We start from the raw sequence: 17790 nt of genomic DNA, 5'->3' as shown, positions 1-17790 counted from the left end.
TAGGGTAGAAGGAGTAAGTGAGGACAGTAAAATCCAACAAAATGTATAAACTATATGGAGTGACCAAGAAGCACGGGCTGCTGCAAACTAGCACCTGGTAAGAGATAGTTGTCCTAAGCAAAAGATCAAGGCTAAGCCTGAAACAAATCCTATTGGAAGAAGAAAAAACTCTGAGATGTTTGATTATGTCCAAAAAGAAAAAGAATGAGCCACCCTTCTTATCAAGGGAAATAAACCTAATTACTTGGAAACCACATTAGGAAACTAGACAATAAATCAACAGCCTTATTTTGGAGCTTACTAGAGTCCTAGAATTTCTGGCAAGGTAGCTTGAAAAAGGCAAGCTCTTCTTTAAACATGGTTACAGTTCAGCAGTGATTTGCAGGTCCTTGTCAAGGCACTGTGCTGGAGGAGAGAGCAAAGAGCTTTCTTTTTGTGCTTTTCTTTTCTTTTTTTTTTTTTTTTTTTTGAGGTGGAAATACTTCTTGTGACATTCAAGGCTCTTTACTGATTTTTTTGCTGCTCATACAAGCAGTCCCATGCGAGTGACTTTGGCCGACAAGAATGTGTGCAACACAAATACTATCGGCTTCGGACAGGAGTGCAGGTCCATGGTCTGTGGAGAGAGGACATTAATTATCACTGCTATATACAGATGCTTTAATAAACAAACATGCAAAATAAACAAATTTGGACATGATGTTCTACTTTTCAAAAAGAACTTGGATAATGGATGTGCCAGATTTATGGCAACTCTTTGGAACTTAGAGCCGCAAATGGAAGTGTACTCTGAAGTAAGGTTATTCTATGTCATAATTAAACACCAGTGTGAAATTTCACATCCACAATTAGGACACTATTGGTGGTGTACTAGATTCCACCATGCCACGTAGGAAGATGTAAAGGAAAGAGGAATATCCTATATGGAAACCACTGACTGTAAGTATATTTCCCAGGGGGAATCACAGTGAATTCAGCTGAAGTGTGACTATCTATGTGTATGATTTTTGATACCCCTTATCAGTTTGTGGTGAGAATGACAACCCTTGAAGCTAGTTGGGAGGGCTAGTTATACCTTTCTAAGCACAGGTCTCTAATTTGGACAGCTGATACCAGATGAACAGGCTTTTGAAGTCCATGGCTATCCATAGTTTCCTAAAGGTTCATCATTTAAAATAAGATTTCTAGCCACAGTTTTCTCATTTGGAGTTTGAACTTCATTATCCCTAAGATCTGTTTCAGTTCTAAAATTTCAAGATACTGTTTTCCAAATTTACACCTATCTTGACTGTGTCAATGGACATAAGATTTCACGTATAAGACAAGACTTGAACTACTGGCTCAATACTGTTAAGAGAGAAAAGGCATGACTTTGACTTCTTTATCATGATTTCTGATTTCTGAAGTACACTTGACACACTTCTCTAGTTCTCCAAGGGGACTCATGAATTCCTGTCGATATTTCCTTTAAAGGACAAGGAAGTCAAAAAAGATGATGGCTGTATGTACATATCTCCCTATCTTTTTTTCCTGATCAGCAGAATTTCTGTAGCAACTGTCGCTTTATTACTTTTAACTCTTATCCCAACAAATTGCTGATAATATCAATGGATAGAATTCATTTATTAAAGTTTGCCAGGTTTAGTATTTTGTATCTTATATTTGTTAAAAGCCTGTTTTTTAAAACGGCTATCTATTTTTTCTTTCTAAAATTCAGACAAAACTTTTAAAAAAGGGAATGATTTCCTAATGGGAAAAAAAAACAGTGAAACCTGAAAACCAAACCGATGCATCTTTGAAAACTGAAGAAGAATTTCCTGGCTCCAAATGGAATATCAGTCTGTAAGCCCATAATTTTCTATAGAAGAGGTAAGAAGCAATAAGGAAGAAAGAGAATACCTATAAGAATAAACATGTTTTTCAGAAACACGCTTACCAGTTCTCCCTCAGGACCACCAAAATCCAGATACAGATTTCTGATGCCATCATCAGCAGACATTTTCAGCCTTTCAAAGGGGTAGCGGTACAATATGCTGCTGGAACCTCCATTTTCCCTGGAGATAGTGAACCCACTTTCATAGTGGACAGTGAGTCTTACCTCTTGGCCATTTAATGTGCAGCCTATTGAAGACAAGAAAAAAACATCATTAATAAAGTTACTACTTCAGTTAGAAAGTGATAAAGGCTTCTCCTGACTTCTAAAAAGGGAAAAGAATCTTCTTGAGAATGTGTGATACCTAACCTATTTGGAACATCCTGAAGGGAGTTTTGTTTTGGTCACTCAAGTCAACATCTTGATTGAGATGAGGAAGAATTTCCATAACTTTCCTTGACATCTGATCTGATTCAGTTCAATTCAGTGGGTACCAAGTGAATACTTGTGCTGACAGTCGGCTGTATATGGTACTGGAGAAGTCAGAGGTATGGTCCCTGCTCTCAACACCTCACAAACGACAGGCATAGACATGAAATCCCTAACTGCTTAAGGTAGATGGTATAGAACATGACTGAACACCAAACTGAATAAGGCCAAAGTCAAGCAAAGGTTTCCTGGAGATGGGACTTGAGAAAGGCCCTAAAAAACGGTCACACTTGATAGGTAGTGAGGAGTAAGAATAAGGTTTCAAGTGCGCAAGAAGGAGGAACAACCAAAGAAGAAACAGCAGAGGCACATTTCAGGGGCAGTAACATGGATTGGTTGGTATTTGAGAAGTCACACTGTCCGTCCTATCAAAGATAAAATTCAGAAGATATGTCTGAATTGATGGAACCAAAAAAACCGATCATCAAAACTGGCAAATGTCTTCTGTCAAGACTGGTGAAGTCCCTGTTTCACTAACACTTGAGCAGTTTTGTTGTCAGTACAGAGACTACAAGTGAAAGGCCCTCTGTGACATGGGAATTAACATAGTCCTCTGAGAGCTGAGTTTACAACCACCTAAAGGACCAGAGTCAAGCGAGGCCTGGTCACTGTGAACAGGAAGAATGGCTCCCAAACAAGCAAGTCCTCATACTCAGACCAACGTATCCTTGCGCTGGACATGAAAAACAATTAGTCAAGGCAGCTGGCATGTTCAAGAAATAAGGAAAAGGAATAACAAATATTGGCACTGTCCCTTTTCAGCACTATTCGAATAGGAGAGTTTTGAACAGTGAACTTTGAATATTAATTACCTTCAGAAAAGGAACCTGGTCGGGGGGGAAATGGATAAAATTAACTACCTGTGGAAGTAATCCAATGCAATAATTTCTAAATGACTGGCTGAGGGGTTTGGAAGAAGAACAAAAAGATCCCAATCAAGGCAACCAGGGTACAGTTTTCAAGAGAATTTTATTCTATTAATATCCCTGAAGCTATAGCTTAGTAGGGTATTGAGGTCTGATGAGAAGAGAGGGGTCAGTTCTAGTCTAGAAAAGAAAAGCTCAAAGAATGAGGTCCACCCAAGTCCTTACAGCACTGGCTGGAGAAGGTCCAGTGCAGGCGGGCGAGGACTTCTGCCTGCAGGTGTGTCCCTAGTGGAGCGAGATCTGGCCAAGGCAGCCAGCAAAGGCAAGCCATTAATCTTTTTGTATAAGAGGTGTCTTAAACGTTCCGCTTAGGATTGTTTCCCCTCAGGAGGGAAGGAAAGGAAAGGAAAGGAAAGCAAATGTCAGTGTCTGTGTGTGTTACTTTAAAAAAACAGAATACTGTTTAAGATTACCTCAACTTTGAAAAGGAGAAGTAAAGGTCATACTGAGTATGTTTAGGTTTAGAACTCAGTTTGTCTAAAACTTATAATACCAGATAATTTTTTTTCTTTTTTTTTTTTTTGCGGTACGCGGGCCTCTCACTGTTGTGGCCTCTCCCGTTGTGGAGCACAGGCTCCGGACGCACAGGCTCAGCGGCCATGGCTCACGGGCCCAGCCGCTCCGCGGCATGTGGGATCTTCCCGCACCGGGGCACGACCCCGTGTCCCCTGCATCGGCAGGCGGACTCCCAACCACTGCACCACCAGGAAAGCCCCAATACCAGATAATTTTGAATGAGAATATGAACTGGCCATAAAAATGTTGTGCCTAATAGTCTTAGTTAAATGGCTTCTCCCTGAATAGTAATAAAACAGTTGAGGCAATGTGATTGCCTCACCCTCAGAGGGTCTCAGGAGTAATGAACCAAAGAGAAATAAGACTCTGACTCTGATTTTAATGGGGGTGGTGGGGGGGTGGGGGAGGGAGGGAGAGAGAGAGAGAGAAAATGTGTGTGTGTGTGTGTGTGTGTGTGTGTGACGGGCAGGCACCTATGAGAAGTGGCCCTATTCTGATGGGACAGAATCTGGGCCTCATTAACAAAGCTCTGAGCTGGTCCAGGTGGCTTATTATAACCATCCTGATGTCTTTTTAAAAAAATAAATTTATTTATTTATTATTTTTGGCTGTGTTGGGTCTTTGTTGCTGCATGCGGGCTTTCACTAGTTGCGGCGAGCGGGGGCTACTCTTTGTTGCGGTGTGAGGGCTTCTCATTGCGGTGGCTTCTCTTGTTGCAGAGCACGGGCTCTAGGCACGCAGGCTTCAGTAGTTGTGGCACACGGGCTCAGTAGTTGTGGCTCGTGGGCTCTAGAGCGCAGGCTCAGTAGTTGTGGCACACGGGTTTAGTTGTTCCGCGGCATGTGGGATCTTCCCGGGCCAGGGATCAAACCCGTGTTCCCTGCATTGGCTGGTGGATTCTTAACCACTGCACCACCAGGGAAGTCTCCATCCTGATGTCTTGATTCAATTAAAATCCTTTTGGAGGGCTATAAATCCATTTTCCACCTCAATTTAGAAATAAGAAGTGGTAATAAATTTTTGTTTTTGGCTGCGCCTCATGTCACGCACGATCTTAGTTCCCAGACCAGGGATCGAACCCGTGCCCCCTGCAGTGGGAGCACAGAGTCCTAACCACGGGACCACCAGGGAATTCCCAATGGTAAGAAATTTAATATACTAATTTTATTGACAGGGTAGTTATTAGAAATATTAAAAGACACACAACAGCAGTATTCAAGGACAATCATAGGACATCAGATATTGAAGTTTAAAAGAGAGGAAGAGACTACAGTTTTTGAGGTAATCAAGGGAGGGAGATACACAGTCAGCACTCAGAAGTGGGTGCTTTGTGCTCCTTGTGTCGGGTACATCGTGGATTGATGGTGGGCAGAGCTGAAGATAAGGGAAGCAAGTTCATGAGCCTGGACTCAGAATAATCTGAAAACATACATGAAGACTAACTGTCCAGTGGAATTGTGAATTATGTTTTAGTTTTTTTGGTTTGTTTGTTCATTAATTCATTATTCATATTTAAAAAAAATTCTCTGCTCTCATAAGGCAGCAGAGAAGACAGACAGGTAATCACAACCAATCTATACTGGAAAAAAAATGGTTTTGAGTACTTATTATGTGTCAGACACTGTGTTAGGTGCGAGGAGCTACAGAGCTGAACAAAAGATGGTTCCTGTTTAGACAGGTGAGAAAGAAAAGGAAATATGGATACAGCAGAATGAAGTAAGTGCTATAATAGAGAAATGGACAAAATACTGTGGGAGGATAGAGGAGGGGGAAGTAGATAAACTCTGGGGAATTGGAAAAGGCTTAATAGAGGTACTATTTTAGTTAGGTTTAATAAAAAGTACTTTGTTGGGTGTGTACTATACACAAGAATTAGTTATCATGAATTTTAACTCATCTAAAAATGAAAATAATAAACTTTCAGGGTTTTTCGGAAAAATGTATTACCAAGTAATATGCAAAACAGCTAACGTCATCTCTTCTCTAATTCCTCTCACCCCAAGACCTTCAATACCCACCCACAATCTGGGGTAGGGGTCAGGAACAAAGTGATGATCAGGGGTGGGGTGGGAGATAGCAGAGGAGCAAGGCCTATAAAACCACGTAAAACCAGGAATCTCGAGTTTCCCACATGTACTCATCCAAGCTCAGGCATTCTAAACAAAGTTCACTGATGAGACCTTATATGATGAATAAGCTGCACTTGAAAATTCTCTGACTTCACCTTTAAGGTTTCAATTATTGTACCCATTAATTTTTTAAATAATAGCTTTATTGAACTGTATGGTATCACTTATATGTGGAATCTAAAAAATACAACAAGCTAGTGAATATAACAAAAAAAGAAGCAGAGTCACAGATACAGAGAACAAACTAGTGGTTACCAAGGTGCGGGGGGGCCACATAGGGGTCTGGGCGTGGCAGGCACAAACTAGTGGGTGAGGCAAATATTGTATGATATCACTTATATGAACTAAAAAATACAACAAGCTAGTGAATATAACAAAAAAAGAAGCAGAGTCACAGATACAGAGAACAAACTAGTGGTTACCAAGGTGCGGGGGGGCCACATAGGGGTCTGGGCGTGGCAGGCACAAACTAGTGGGTGTAAAATGGGCCCAAGGATGTACTGTCCAACATGAGGAATATAGCCAATATTTTGTAATAATTGTAAATGGAAAGTAACTTTTTAAACTGTATGAACTTTTTGAAGTTAAAATAAAATAAACAGACTCTTGGGAGAGCAGGGGGGAGGAAGACTGAGTGAGGCATTGAGGGGAACCCTAGAAACAGATGGAGGCAGAGGATGGAGGTTCCGAAGAGGGAGAGGAGGAGACAGAGGGAGACTGCAGGAGTTAAGCCCTGAAGAGGGCTATGTTCCACCTCGCTTGGAAGAAGACCCAGGAGGAACACGGGTGAGCTCACAGCGCACCCGAGGACTGTCAGAAATGAAAGGGCTGCTGCATGGTGACCCCACGGACCTCACCGAAACCCAGGACAGATGACAACGGTCACTGTCACGCCTGACAGTTATTTCCCTGTTTGCTTCCTGACGAGTCTGTGACAACTTGAGGATAGTGAGTAGCTATTCTATTTAAAATGTTCATTAAACTGAATTCACTGAATTTTTTCCCTTTTCTCCCTCAAAATGTAGAATGTCACATGGTATTTTTTTAAAAAAGCTTTATTGACACATAATTCACATACCCTACAATTTACCCATTTCAAGTATAAAACTCAATGGTTTTTAGTGTATTCAGAGTCGTACACACTCATTTATTTTTAATACATAGTTTTGACTGCTTAATCATATAAACGATTCTGGACGCAGTCTTCGCGGAGGGTCGCCGCGGTTTCCTGCTTCAACAGTGCTTGGACGGAAGCCGGCGCTCGACCCCCGCTCCGGCCGGCCGCTCAGCGCCAGCCCTCGCCACCACCTCACGGCGCCCTCCGGCCGCCCCAAGGTCCCCGCCGCCGCCTCTCCTCGGCCGCCCGCCATGACGACCGCGTCCCCCTCGCAGGTGCGCCAGAACTACCACCAGGGCTCGGAGGCCCCCATCAGCCGCCGGATCGACTTGGAGCTCTACGCCTCCTAAGTCTACCTGTCCGTGTCATACTATTTTGACCGCGATGATGTGGCTTTGAAGAACTTTGCCAAATACTTTCTTCACCAGTCTCGTGAGGAGAGGGAACATGCTGAGAAACTGATGAAGCTGCAGAACCAACGGGGTGGTGGAATCTTCCTTCAGGATATCAAGAAACCAGACCGTGATGACTGGGAGAATGGACTGAATGCAATGGAATGTGCGCTACACTTAGAAAAAAGTGTGAATCCGTCACTACCGCAACTGCACAAACTGGCCACTGACAAAAATGACCCCCATCTGTGTGACTTCATTGAGACTCATTACCTGAATAAGGAGGTGAAATCCATTAAAGAATTGGGTGACCACATAACCAACTTGTGCAAGATGGGGGCCCCCGAATCTGGCATGGCAGAGTATCTCTTTGACAAGCACACCCTGGGAAACAGTGATAATGCGAGCTAAGCCTTAGGCTGGCTTCCTGTAGCCACGGGGATGACTTCCCTGCATCAAGGCAGTACATGCATGTTTGGGTTACATTTACCCTTTCTGTAAGTTGTACCAAAACATCTACAAGTTCTTTCCTTAGTGCCATTCTTTCAAATAAAGTAATTTGGGGGCTTCCCTGGTGGCACAGTGGTTGAGAATCCGCCTGCCGATGCAGGGGACACGGGTTAAGTAATTTGGTACCCCCCGCAAATAATAATATAAACTATTCTGTTTTTCATTTGAAAATCTAGAGTAGTGGTTCTCAACCCATTAAAGTTCCAAAAAAACTTTGGACCTTTTAATGCCCTAGCCTACTGAATTAAAGTCTATGGAGGAAGCAGAAACTAACACACCAATGTAAAGCAATTATACTCCAATAAAGATGTTAAAAAAAAATTAGATAAAATAAAATCTATGGAGGTAGACCTTAGGTATCAATATTATTAAAAAGCTCTCCAGGCTACTTCACAGTGCATTTGGGGTTGAGAACTACTGATCTAGAGCATTAACACCTGTTTTGGGGGTACAATTCTAGATGATTATGCTGACCTTATTTAATTGGGTAAATATAAGACACTGGGATTGGGAAAAGAGGGCCAATCTTTGGGCCCCAGCACCAACCATTATTTTCAGCCCTAGACTTCCCAGGAAATCCTCAAACTAAAATTCTAATATTTTTCAGCTTCTCAGTAATATTATATTATAAAATTCTTTATAATGACGGTTTTGGTGTATAGGACTAATCAATGGTTCATCAGGCAAAAAAATAAAAATTGTTTTTCAGGTTATACAAGTATGATACAACTTTAATAATTCAAAGAACATAAAATTAGCCCGCAATTGCACTTGGTGTTAGGGATGGAGTAAAAGCCGGGGGTGTCTTTGGCACAAATTACTCAGGAATAAAAGGCAATGCCCACTTCAACAGCTATATGGGTGTACATCTCCACCCAATTCCTCCTCTCTCCCCTCTTTCCCTCTTCCAGGCTAAGACCAATCCCTCCACCTATGTTTTGGATCCCATCCACTGGGATCCCAGATCCCAGAAACTGTCCAAGGTGGATTATTCCTTCTTCCTTTTGCATTTTCAACACCTCCCTCTAAGTCAGATCCCTTCCATTAACTTTTTTAGATGTTCAGGTCTCTCTCATTATTATAAGAAATGCCACTACTCAACTCTTTACCTTCCTCTTTCTACCACTCCCCTCCCCTCCTCTTCACCGCAAAACGTCTTAAAAAAGCTGTCTACACTCAGTTTATCCATGGTTCACCTTCCATTCAACCCTCAGCCCTCTGCAAGCTGCCAGTGCCATCACACCCCTAAGCATCTCTCTCCAAGGGCACCAATTATTTCCATGTACCTAAATGTGACCCACGTCTTTAGCTCTTGTCTTGATACTTGTAGGACTCATTGTTGGCTGTCTACCCAGATTTTATTTCTCCATTATTCCTTTACAGCCAAACTCCAATTTTATTCAGGTTGCTAGTCTCTCCTAATGTGTTTCAGAGAAGGATGACCTCAACTTCAAGGGAAGATAGCCTCTGGGCCAGTCAGAGCACAGCTTTCTCCTGGTGACTGCCGTTGGTCCAGGGTATGGATATGAACCTATGACTGGGAAGAGAAGACCCACTCCCCCCCTTTATGCTTGCTCTCTCTCTTCTATCTAAAATACATTTCTTAAATGTTTAATCTAATTTTAGAGGGCATTTTCTCTTAATTCCAGCCTAAACCATCCAACTGATACATTTAACCCTACTGGCTATTCCTCTCCTTGAAATCCTCTTCCTTAGGCTTCCATGACACTTACTGTCCTCACCTGCCCTGGTTTTCCTTCTACTGCTCTGGCTACTACTTCACAATCTGCTAAGTGGCAGGGACATTGGCTTTTTCAGACCATGGGGATATTGTTGAGTGTAATTATGTATATTAAAGATAACTTTCTTTAAGTAGTTCCCTAATGGTAAAAAAATTAATAAAGCTAAGAGGAAAAAAAGGCTCATTAACTAATAATAAATAATAATAAATCTCATTGTTACACCAAGATGAATACTGGTAAATACAACCTATGTTTTCTACTTTGTGTCTTTTAAAATGAGAGACTGCTGGTGATTACCAGTGTATCATGAAGAACAAAGACGCTAATGTTAGGACTTTCCTTGCGGTCCAGTGGTTAAGAATCCGCCTTCCAATGCAGAGGACACAGTTTCGATCCCTGGTGGGGGAACTAAGATCCCACATGCCGCAGGGCAACTAAGCCCCGGCGCCACAACTACTGAGCCCATGCACTCTGGAGCCTGCGTGCCACAACTAGAGAGAAGCCTGCACGCTGCAACGAAAGATCCCGCGTGCTGCAACTAAGACCCGATGCAGCTAAAAATTATTTATTTATTTATTTATTTATTTAAAAAGAACTCTAATGTCAAAGTAAGTCTATGCTGCAAGTCCTGTTTCTGCTGCTCTGGGGCCAGTTACTTGGTAGGAGGGCTCTGGGGACTCCGATGTTTCCAGTAAGACCCTTTAGTGGCTGCAGAGCTGTGTCACCCTGGGCTCCTCTGGGCCTTCCAGAACAACCCAGAAGAGAGTGGGTCTTGCAGGGTGGGCTTTGAGTGGGCTGCCCAGGATGCTCTCAAAGAAAGGATGAGGTAGCATTCTCTGTTACTACACGGAAAAGCCAGCCCATCAAGTATAATCAGTGGGCTAATCACACTCAAGAGTTAAAAAAGAACATGACGCTGTGTTCCTTTCTTATAGCTATTTGGTCAAAGGCATGAAGCAGGTCTTATTTGTTTCTATTTCTCTCATCACAAAGCATAGCACTTTGTAAACAATTAAACACTAAGCATTTGTTGATTTAATGAATTAAGAGAAACTGATAATGTATATGTCCTCCAGGAGTTTAATCTGCCCATAAGAATAAATCATTTAGAGGAGGAAATGCAGGGGCTTAAGACACTGCATTTTGAAAAGATCCCAATTCAAGTTCCAGCCACACTAACCCAAATTTCTTTATCTTGAAAATGGAGGTAATAAAGCTTGCCTTACAGAGTTGTGTGTTAGGGTTAGATGACACATGTATCTCATTTATGACTTATAACAACCCCAACATGTACTTATTATTCTTTTTGTTTCTGTCTTTCCTACTTCAAAGGAAGGGGCTACACCTACCTTATTTATTTTAGTATGGTCAGTAAAAGCAGAGTATATACTCAATCAATATTTGTTGAGTAGAGGAACAAAAAGGGATTCAAGAGAATTTCTATGAAATTGAGAACAACATGGTTAAAGCAAACTTTTTTCATATATGCTAACACTCTAAATACTTTAAAGTGCCCATTTTTCTTCTCCTCTTGCACATTCTCTGCATATTTTTTAATGCAACTCCTACCTATATCTTCTACTTCTTAATCTTCATATCACCAAGCTACAGAAATATAAAGTATCTTCATGAAGTTCATGTATGATTTAAAAACTTTAACAGCATGGGTAATTGTTATGATGAAATTAAGCTTTTAAAAGCATACTTATTAAAGTTCAAACAACTACACACACTCAAGTGTATGTATTTTCATATTTTCAATTCCTGTGACAAATGGAAAATGGTTTTATGTACCTGAGGGTATTAACTGCATTCTCTGCCTAGTCATCTTAAAGTTATACTTGCTAGAAGGAAAAAGTCCTTGTGTACCAGAAGGATTACTGATCAATTCTACTCTAAGTATAATCTAATAAAGGCTTAAAACTAAATGCACATTATAAAGATAACGTATGGCATTCACTAGTCAAATCTTACAAGTAGTCACTGAAATTCTTCTAAATGCGTAAACTATAACCAAACACATAAGAGACAAAAAAAAGCTCAACTGATTTCTTTTTGTCAACTTCCTGACTTTCTTTAGACCACAAACACCTGAATATGTAGTACGATGTGCCTCAAATATAGTTTTAAATAAACCTTTCTGAATCTCCCAATAGTTTAACAGAAGGTGATAACATGCATCTGAAGGACATGCTGGCTTATGTATGTATGTGTACATACATGTATGTGTACACTAAGCATATACATCACATTAAGACGTAACAGACTACATGCCTACACGCATGAGTACATGCATGCACGTATGCACGCGCGCAGACACACAAAAACACATTTTAAAGAAATTCTGGTTCTCATCAAAGCAGTTTACTTTCAGCCAGTTTAATATTTCTGGCACAACTCTAAATACAGAGTAAGTGATTCATAAGTACATCAATTGATCTGAATTGTGGAAATGAAAGTATTACCAAGGTAATATTAAGATAGAGCTGTGAATGAGAACAAAAATGTTCAAAGTTACCAAAAAATACGTTCTTTTGTCCATTTAAAAATATAAGGAACCAGGTGGTCCTTATTCTCCCTCTCCTCAAGCCATCTGTATTTAAATAACTGTGAGCCAAGGACTGAATAGATTTTGGTTTCCTGTAATATGAAGTTTAGCTGCCAGACACCAAAGAACAACACGAAACTAAAAAGTGTTAAAAAGCCACGTTGCACTCTTTGTTTTGGGAAGCACAGCTCTTAGGATCCTTGAAGAAGATTATGGTGACCCCATATGCCAGCGATGAGTGTGCTGGCCTGACCCCTCGGACTCCACACAGGAACACAGAGCATCCAGACTTTCCAACTGAGGACTTCCCCATCCCAGAAAGCACATTCTGCGGCCAAGACAAAAACCAGAGCCCCACAGTCCTTAATGTGGTGACCAACCACTCCATAGAGAAAATGGGTAGGAGACAGACAAGTGAGAAAGTGAGAAACCACATTGCTGATGTGGTGGCTTTGGTCAAAATCCAAGGTGGGATCTAGGCATTGGTGTCATTGCTTGAATCATCATTGTGGTTGTGAGGAAAATATAGAGTAGGTCCTAAATAGTTGAAGAATTGTGCTACTTTGACAACATTGAAAAAGCTGTCCTTGTGCCAGTGTGAGAAGATGACCCATGGAAATGCTGCCCAGGCAGTTCTAAAGCCATGGAGATCCCTAACTTTCCAAAAGCAATGGAAAGGAATATAAATCACAAGACATTCTGCTCTCAAAACATTTTCTCTTTTTGTATAAATTCTGTAAATCTAGGTTTATAAAATAAAATACATAGAAAACAGGAGCAAAACTAAGTAAACCAACTTGCAATCAAGATATTCAAAGTAACTAAAACCATATTAGAAACTGTAACTGTGTCTTCATTTTGACTACTCTCTGTTCTTGTTAAAATGAAAAGCAATCTGGAAATATCTATACATAACCATATACACAAATATACATGTATGAAACCATACTTCCAAATTCATATAGACAAGCCACAAGAGGGCACTTCAACAATGGAAAGAGACCTGACGCTTATTTCCTTTAGATGCTTATTTCAGTACCTACTGGGCAACACATTTTCAAACTTTGGAAGAGAGACTCCTATTCCAAATTCTCTTTACTTTTCTACAGCTATAAGCTTTGCCAGATGCTCCTTTTTCTTTCTTTTTTTTTTTTTCCCCCGGCACGCGGGCCTCTCACTGTTGTGGCCTCTCCCGTTGCGGAGCACAGGCTCCGGACGCACAGGCTCAGCGGCCACGGCTCACGGGCTCAGCCGCTCCGCAGCATGTGGGATCCTCCCGGACCGGGGCACGAACCCGTGTCCCCTGCATCGGCAGGCGGACTCTCAACCACTGCGCAACCAGAGGAGCCCAGATGCTCATATTTTTAAAGGTGCCTATCCATGTTCCAAATCTTCTTAACTAGAGGGTCAATGCACCTAGTATTTAGTAAATGAGTCCTTACACTATAAAGATTTAAATAATGAACAGTAAAACTACCATGTTGTACAGAGAGAGTTGTAAATGTGTTCAGAGCCACGTAAAAAAGCTCATGAAAACTTTGCTACTGAAACAGAGAAACCCAGTTTCTTTCCATCGTGATCACTTTAAGGTGCCTTATTTCAGAACATTTTTAAGTCTGGCATACAGGATAATGGTTTTTACTTTAAAATAAAGTATAACAGTTCCATTTGATTACTATTAGAAATGAAATGCTAGGATCTGTACCTAGAGAGACTTCCTTGATCAGCTCAGCAGCAGCATGGCAACCCTGAACAAGTATCCGGGTCCAGGTCGATAGATCCCGATGCGTCTCCACCCGGAAGAGATGCATCTCAATGCCCTGCCGAGAGCCTGTCCTGGTAGCAAACGTAAGGTCAGATCCAAGTGAGGGTGATCGACATCCGGAGCCAGAATGAACCAACCTAGAACCACAAACAAATATCAAAAGTAATTAATGCACTGTCAGAGGAAAATGCCCTCTGATTTTATGTTGATTAATAAGTAGAAAATTATAAGAGCCATCAGCAGTTTTTAGATAAGTATATTTCAAAACAAGATTATAGTCTTTGAAGTAGATACCATTCTGTTTTCCCATAAAATGACCCCTAGTGTCACAGGCAGAACACTAGGCTGGATGGCCCAAGGCCCCAGTTTCCCATTAGCTTTGTTTATGTTCCCAAGAGGCCATGCGTATCAAAAGAAGATTCAATTTTGATTAAGAAATAGGCCCCCACACATGCGTATCATCCCCCATTATCAGTATCACCAGCATGGCACTTTTTTACCAAGGATAAACCTATACTGACACATCATAATCACTCAAAGTCCAGAGTCTACTTTAGGGTTCACTCTTGGTGTTGTGTATTCTATAGGTTTTGACAAATATATAAAGACATATAGCCATCACTATAATATACAGAGAATTTTCATTGCTCTGAAAATCCTCGGTGCACTGCCTATTCATCGTCCCTCCCCGTACAACCACTCATCTTTTTATTATCTCCATAGTCGTACTTTTTCCAAAATGTCACAGTATAAAGCCTTGTCAGATTGGCTTCATTCACTTAGTAATATGCATTCAAGGTTCCTCCATGTCTTTTCAGGCTTGATAGCTCATTTTTTTTTAGTGCTTAATTGTCTGGGTCTACCACAGTTTATTTATCCATTCACCTACTGAAGGATGCCTTGGTTGCTTCCAAGTTTTGACAATTAAGAATAAAGCTGAGTATACAAGAAATTAACACATTGCAAATCAACTATACATCAATTCTAAAAAAAAAGAATAAAGTGGCTATAAACATCTTTGCATAGGCTTTTTTAAAATATAACTTTTCAACTCCTTTGAGTAAACCAAAGAGTGGAATTTCTGGGTTGTATGGTAAGAAAATGTTTGTAAGAATCCACCAAACTCTGTCAAAGTGGCCGTACCATTTTGCATTCCCACCACCATTGTATGAGAGTTCCTGTTGCTCCATATCCTCGCCAGTGTTTGGTGTTGTCAGTGTACTGGATACTGGCTATTCTAATAAGTGTGTAGTGGTGTCTCGTTGTTTTAATTTGCATTTCCCTAATGATATGTGATGTGAAACATATTTTCATATTCTTATTTGCAAACTGTATATTTTCTTTGGTGGGGTGTCTATTCATGTTGTCCTTGGCCTATTTTTTAATGAAGTTGTTTGTTTTCATTCTTTTTTTTTTCTTTGGCCTGTGCCGCATGGCTTGCAGGATCTTAGTTCCCCGACCAGGGATCGAACCCATGCACCCTGCAGTGGAAACATGGAGTCCTAACCACTGGATGGCCAGGGAATTCCCAAGTTGTTTGTTTTCTTACTGTTGAGCTTCAATAGCTCTTTGTATTATTTTGGATAACAGTCATTTATCTGATGTGTCTTTTGCGAATATTTTTTCCTAGTCTGTGCCTTCTCTTCTAATTCTTTGACACTGTCTTTCACAGAACTGAAATTTTTAGTTTTAATGAAGTCCAGCTTATTAATTATTTCTTTCATAAATCATGTCTTTGGTGTTGTATCTAAAAAAGCCATTATAATACCCAAGGTCATCTAGGTTTTCTCCTGTTACCATCTAGGAGTTTTATAATTTACACTTAGGTCTATGATCCATTTTGAGTTAATTCTGGTGAAGGGCAAAATTGTTTTACATGTGGATATCTAGTTGTTCCAGCACGATTCATTGAAAAAGACTATATTTGTTCCATTGTAGTGCCTTTGCTCCTCTGTCAAAGAGTAGTTGATGATATTTACAGGGGTCTATTTCTGAGCTCTCTATTCTGTTTCACTGATCTACATATTTGTCTGTTCTTTCATCAACACTACACTGTCTTGATTACTGCAGCTTTATAGTAAGTGTTGAAGTTGGGTAACATCAGTCCTCCAACTTTGTTCTTCAATTTTGTGTTGGCTATTCTGGGTCTTTTGCCTCTCCATATAAACTTCAGAATCAGTTTGTCAATATCCATAAAATAACTTGCTAAAATTCTGACTGGGATTGCATTGAATCTATAGATCAATTTGAGAAAAACTGACATCTTGAAAATATTGTCTTCCTATCCATGAACATGGAATATCTATTTATTTAGTTCTTCTTTGATTTTGTTCATCAGAGTTTTGGAGTTTTCCTCATATAGATCTTGAACACATTTTGTTAGATTTATATTTAAGTATTTCATTTTGGGGGGTGCTGATGTAAATGGCATTGTGTTTTTAATTTCAAATTCCACTTGTTCATTGTTAGTATATAGGAAAGCAATTGACTTTTGTCCACTGATCTTGTATCCTGCAACCATGCTATAAGAGCTTATGAGTTCCAGGAGTTTTTTGCCAATTATTTTCTATTTTCTACATAGATGGTCATGTCTTCTGAGAACAAAGATAGTTTTATGTCTTCCTTTTCAATCTGTATACCTTTTACTTCCTTTTCTTGCCTTACTGCATTAGCAAGGACTTCCAGTATGATGTTGAAAGGAGTGGCAAGAGGGGAACATCCTTGCCTTGGGCCTGATCTTAGTGGAAAAGCTTTGTGTTTCTCATCATTAAGTATGATGTTAGCTGTAGATTTTTGTGTGTGTGTGTGTGTGTGTGTGCGTGTGTGGTATGCGGGCCTCTCACTGCTGTGGCCTCTCCCGTTGCGGAGCACAGGCTCCGGACACGCAGGCCCAGCGGCCATGGCTCATGGGCCTAGCCTCTCCGCGGCATGAGGGATCTTCCCAGACCGGGGCACAAACCTGCGTTCCCTGCATCAGCAGGCGGACTCTCAACCACTGCGCCACCAGGGAAGCCCAGCTGTAGATTTTTGGTAGGTAGTCATTATCAAGTTGAGAATGTTCCCATTTATTCTTAGTTTACTGAAAGTTTTAATCATGAATGGGTGTTGCATTTTGTCAAATGCTTTTCCTGTATCTCCTGATATGATATGATTTTTCTTCTTCAGCTTGTTGACGTGATGGATTACACAAATTCATTTTCTTTTCTTTTCTTTTTTTTGTGGCAGGGTGGTCATGCCATGCAGCATGTGGGATCTTAGTTCCCTGACCAGGGATCGAACCCGTGCCCCCTGCAGTGGAAGTGTGGAGTCTTAACCACTGAATCACCAGGGAAGTCCCTACGCAAATCGATTTTCAAATGTTGAACCAGCCTTGCATATCTAAAATAAATCCCACTTGGTTGTGATGTATAATTCTTTTAAGACTTTTTTGGATTAGATTTGATAGTATTGTTTTGAGGATTTTTACATCTATGTTCAAGAGAGATATTGGTCTGTATTTTTCTTATAATGTCTTTGTCTGGGTTTGGTATTAGCATAATGCTAGTCTCATAGAATGAGTTAGGAAGTATTCCCTCTGCTTCAATCCTTTGAAAGAAACTGTAGGGAATTTCTTCCTTAAATGTTTGGTAGAATTCACCAGTGAACTCATCTGGGTCTGGTGCTTTCTGTTTTGGAAGAACTTACACTCTTCCCCAAAATTAACTCAAAATAGATCTTAGAGCTAAACGTAAAATGTAATAGTGTAAAACTTCAAGAAGACATTTTAACAGAAAATCTAACTAA

The 17790-nt window shown here is 40.6% G+C and overlaps 1 protein-coding gene and 1 pseudogene across 1 annotated transcript in view; one reads left to right on the top strand and one right to left on the bottom strand.

Moving 5' to 3' along the window:
* Positions 1–471: 471 nt before the first annotated feature.
* SNTB2 (syntrophin beta 2) overlaps positions 472–17790 on the bottom strand; it is a 91869-nt gene continuing 74550 nt past the window's right edge. The window contains exons 5-7 of the mRNA XM_024124856.3: positions 13948–14144; positions 1937–2121; positions 472–616 (exon numbers count right to left, since the gene is read on the bottom strand). Of these exons, the coding sequence (XP_023980624.1) occupies positions 524–616; positions 1937–2121; positions 13948–14144 (475 nt within the window). The 3' untranslated portion in view covers positions 472–523. The remainder of the gene's footprint in view (positions 617–1936; positions 2122–13947; positions 14145–17790) is intronic.
* LOC102982130 (ferritin heavy chain-like) lies at positions 7122–7973 on the top strand (annotated as a pseudogene).

Source organism: Physeter macrocephalus, chromosome 17, assembly GCF_002837175.3.
Source record: "Physeter macrocephalus isolate SW-GA chromosome 17, ASM283717v5, whole genome shotgun sequence".
NCBI lineage: Eukaryota > Metazoa > Chordata > Mammalia > Artiodactyla > Physeteridae > Physeter > Physeter macrocephalus.
The sequence above is the reverse complement of the archived record's forward strand: the minus strand, read 5'-3'. Positions and strand labels throughout refer to the sequence as shown.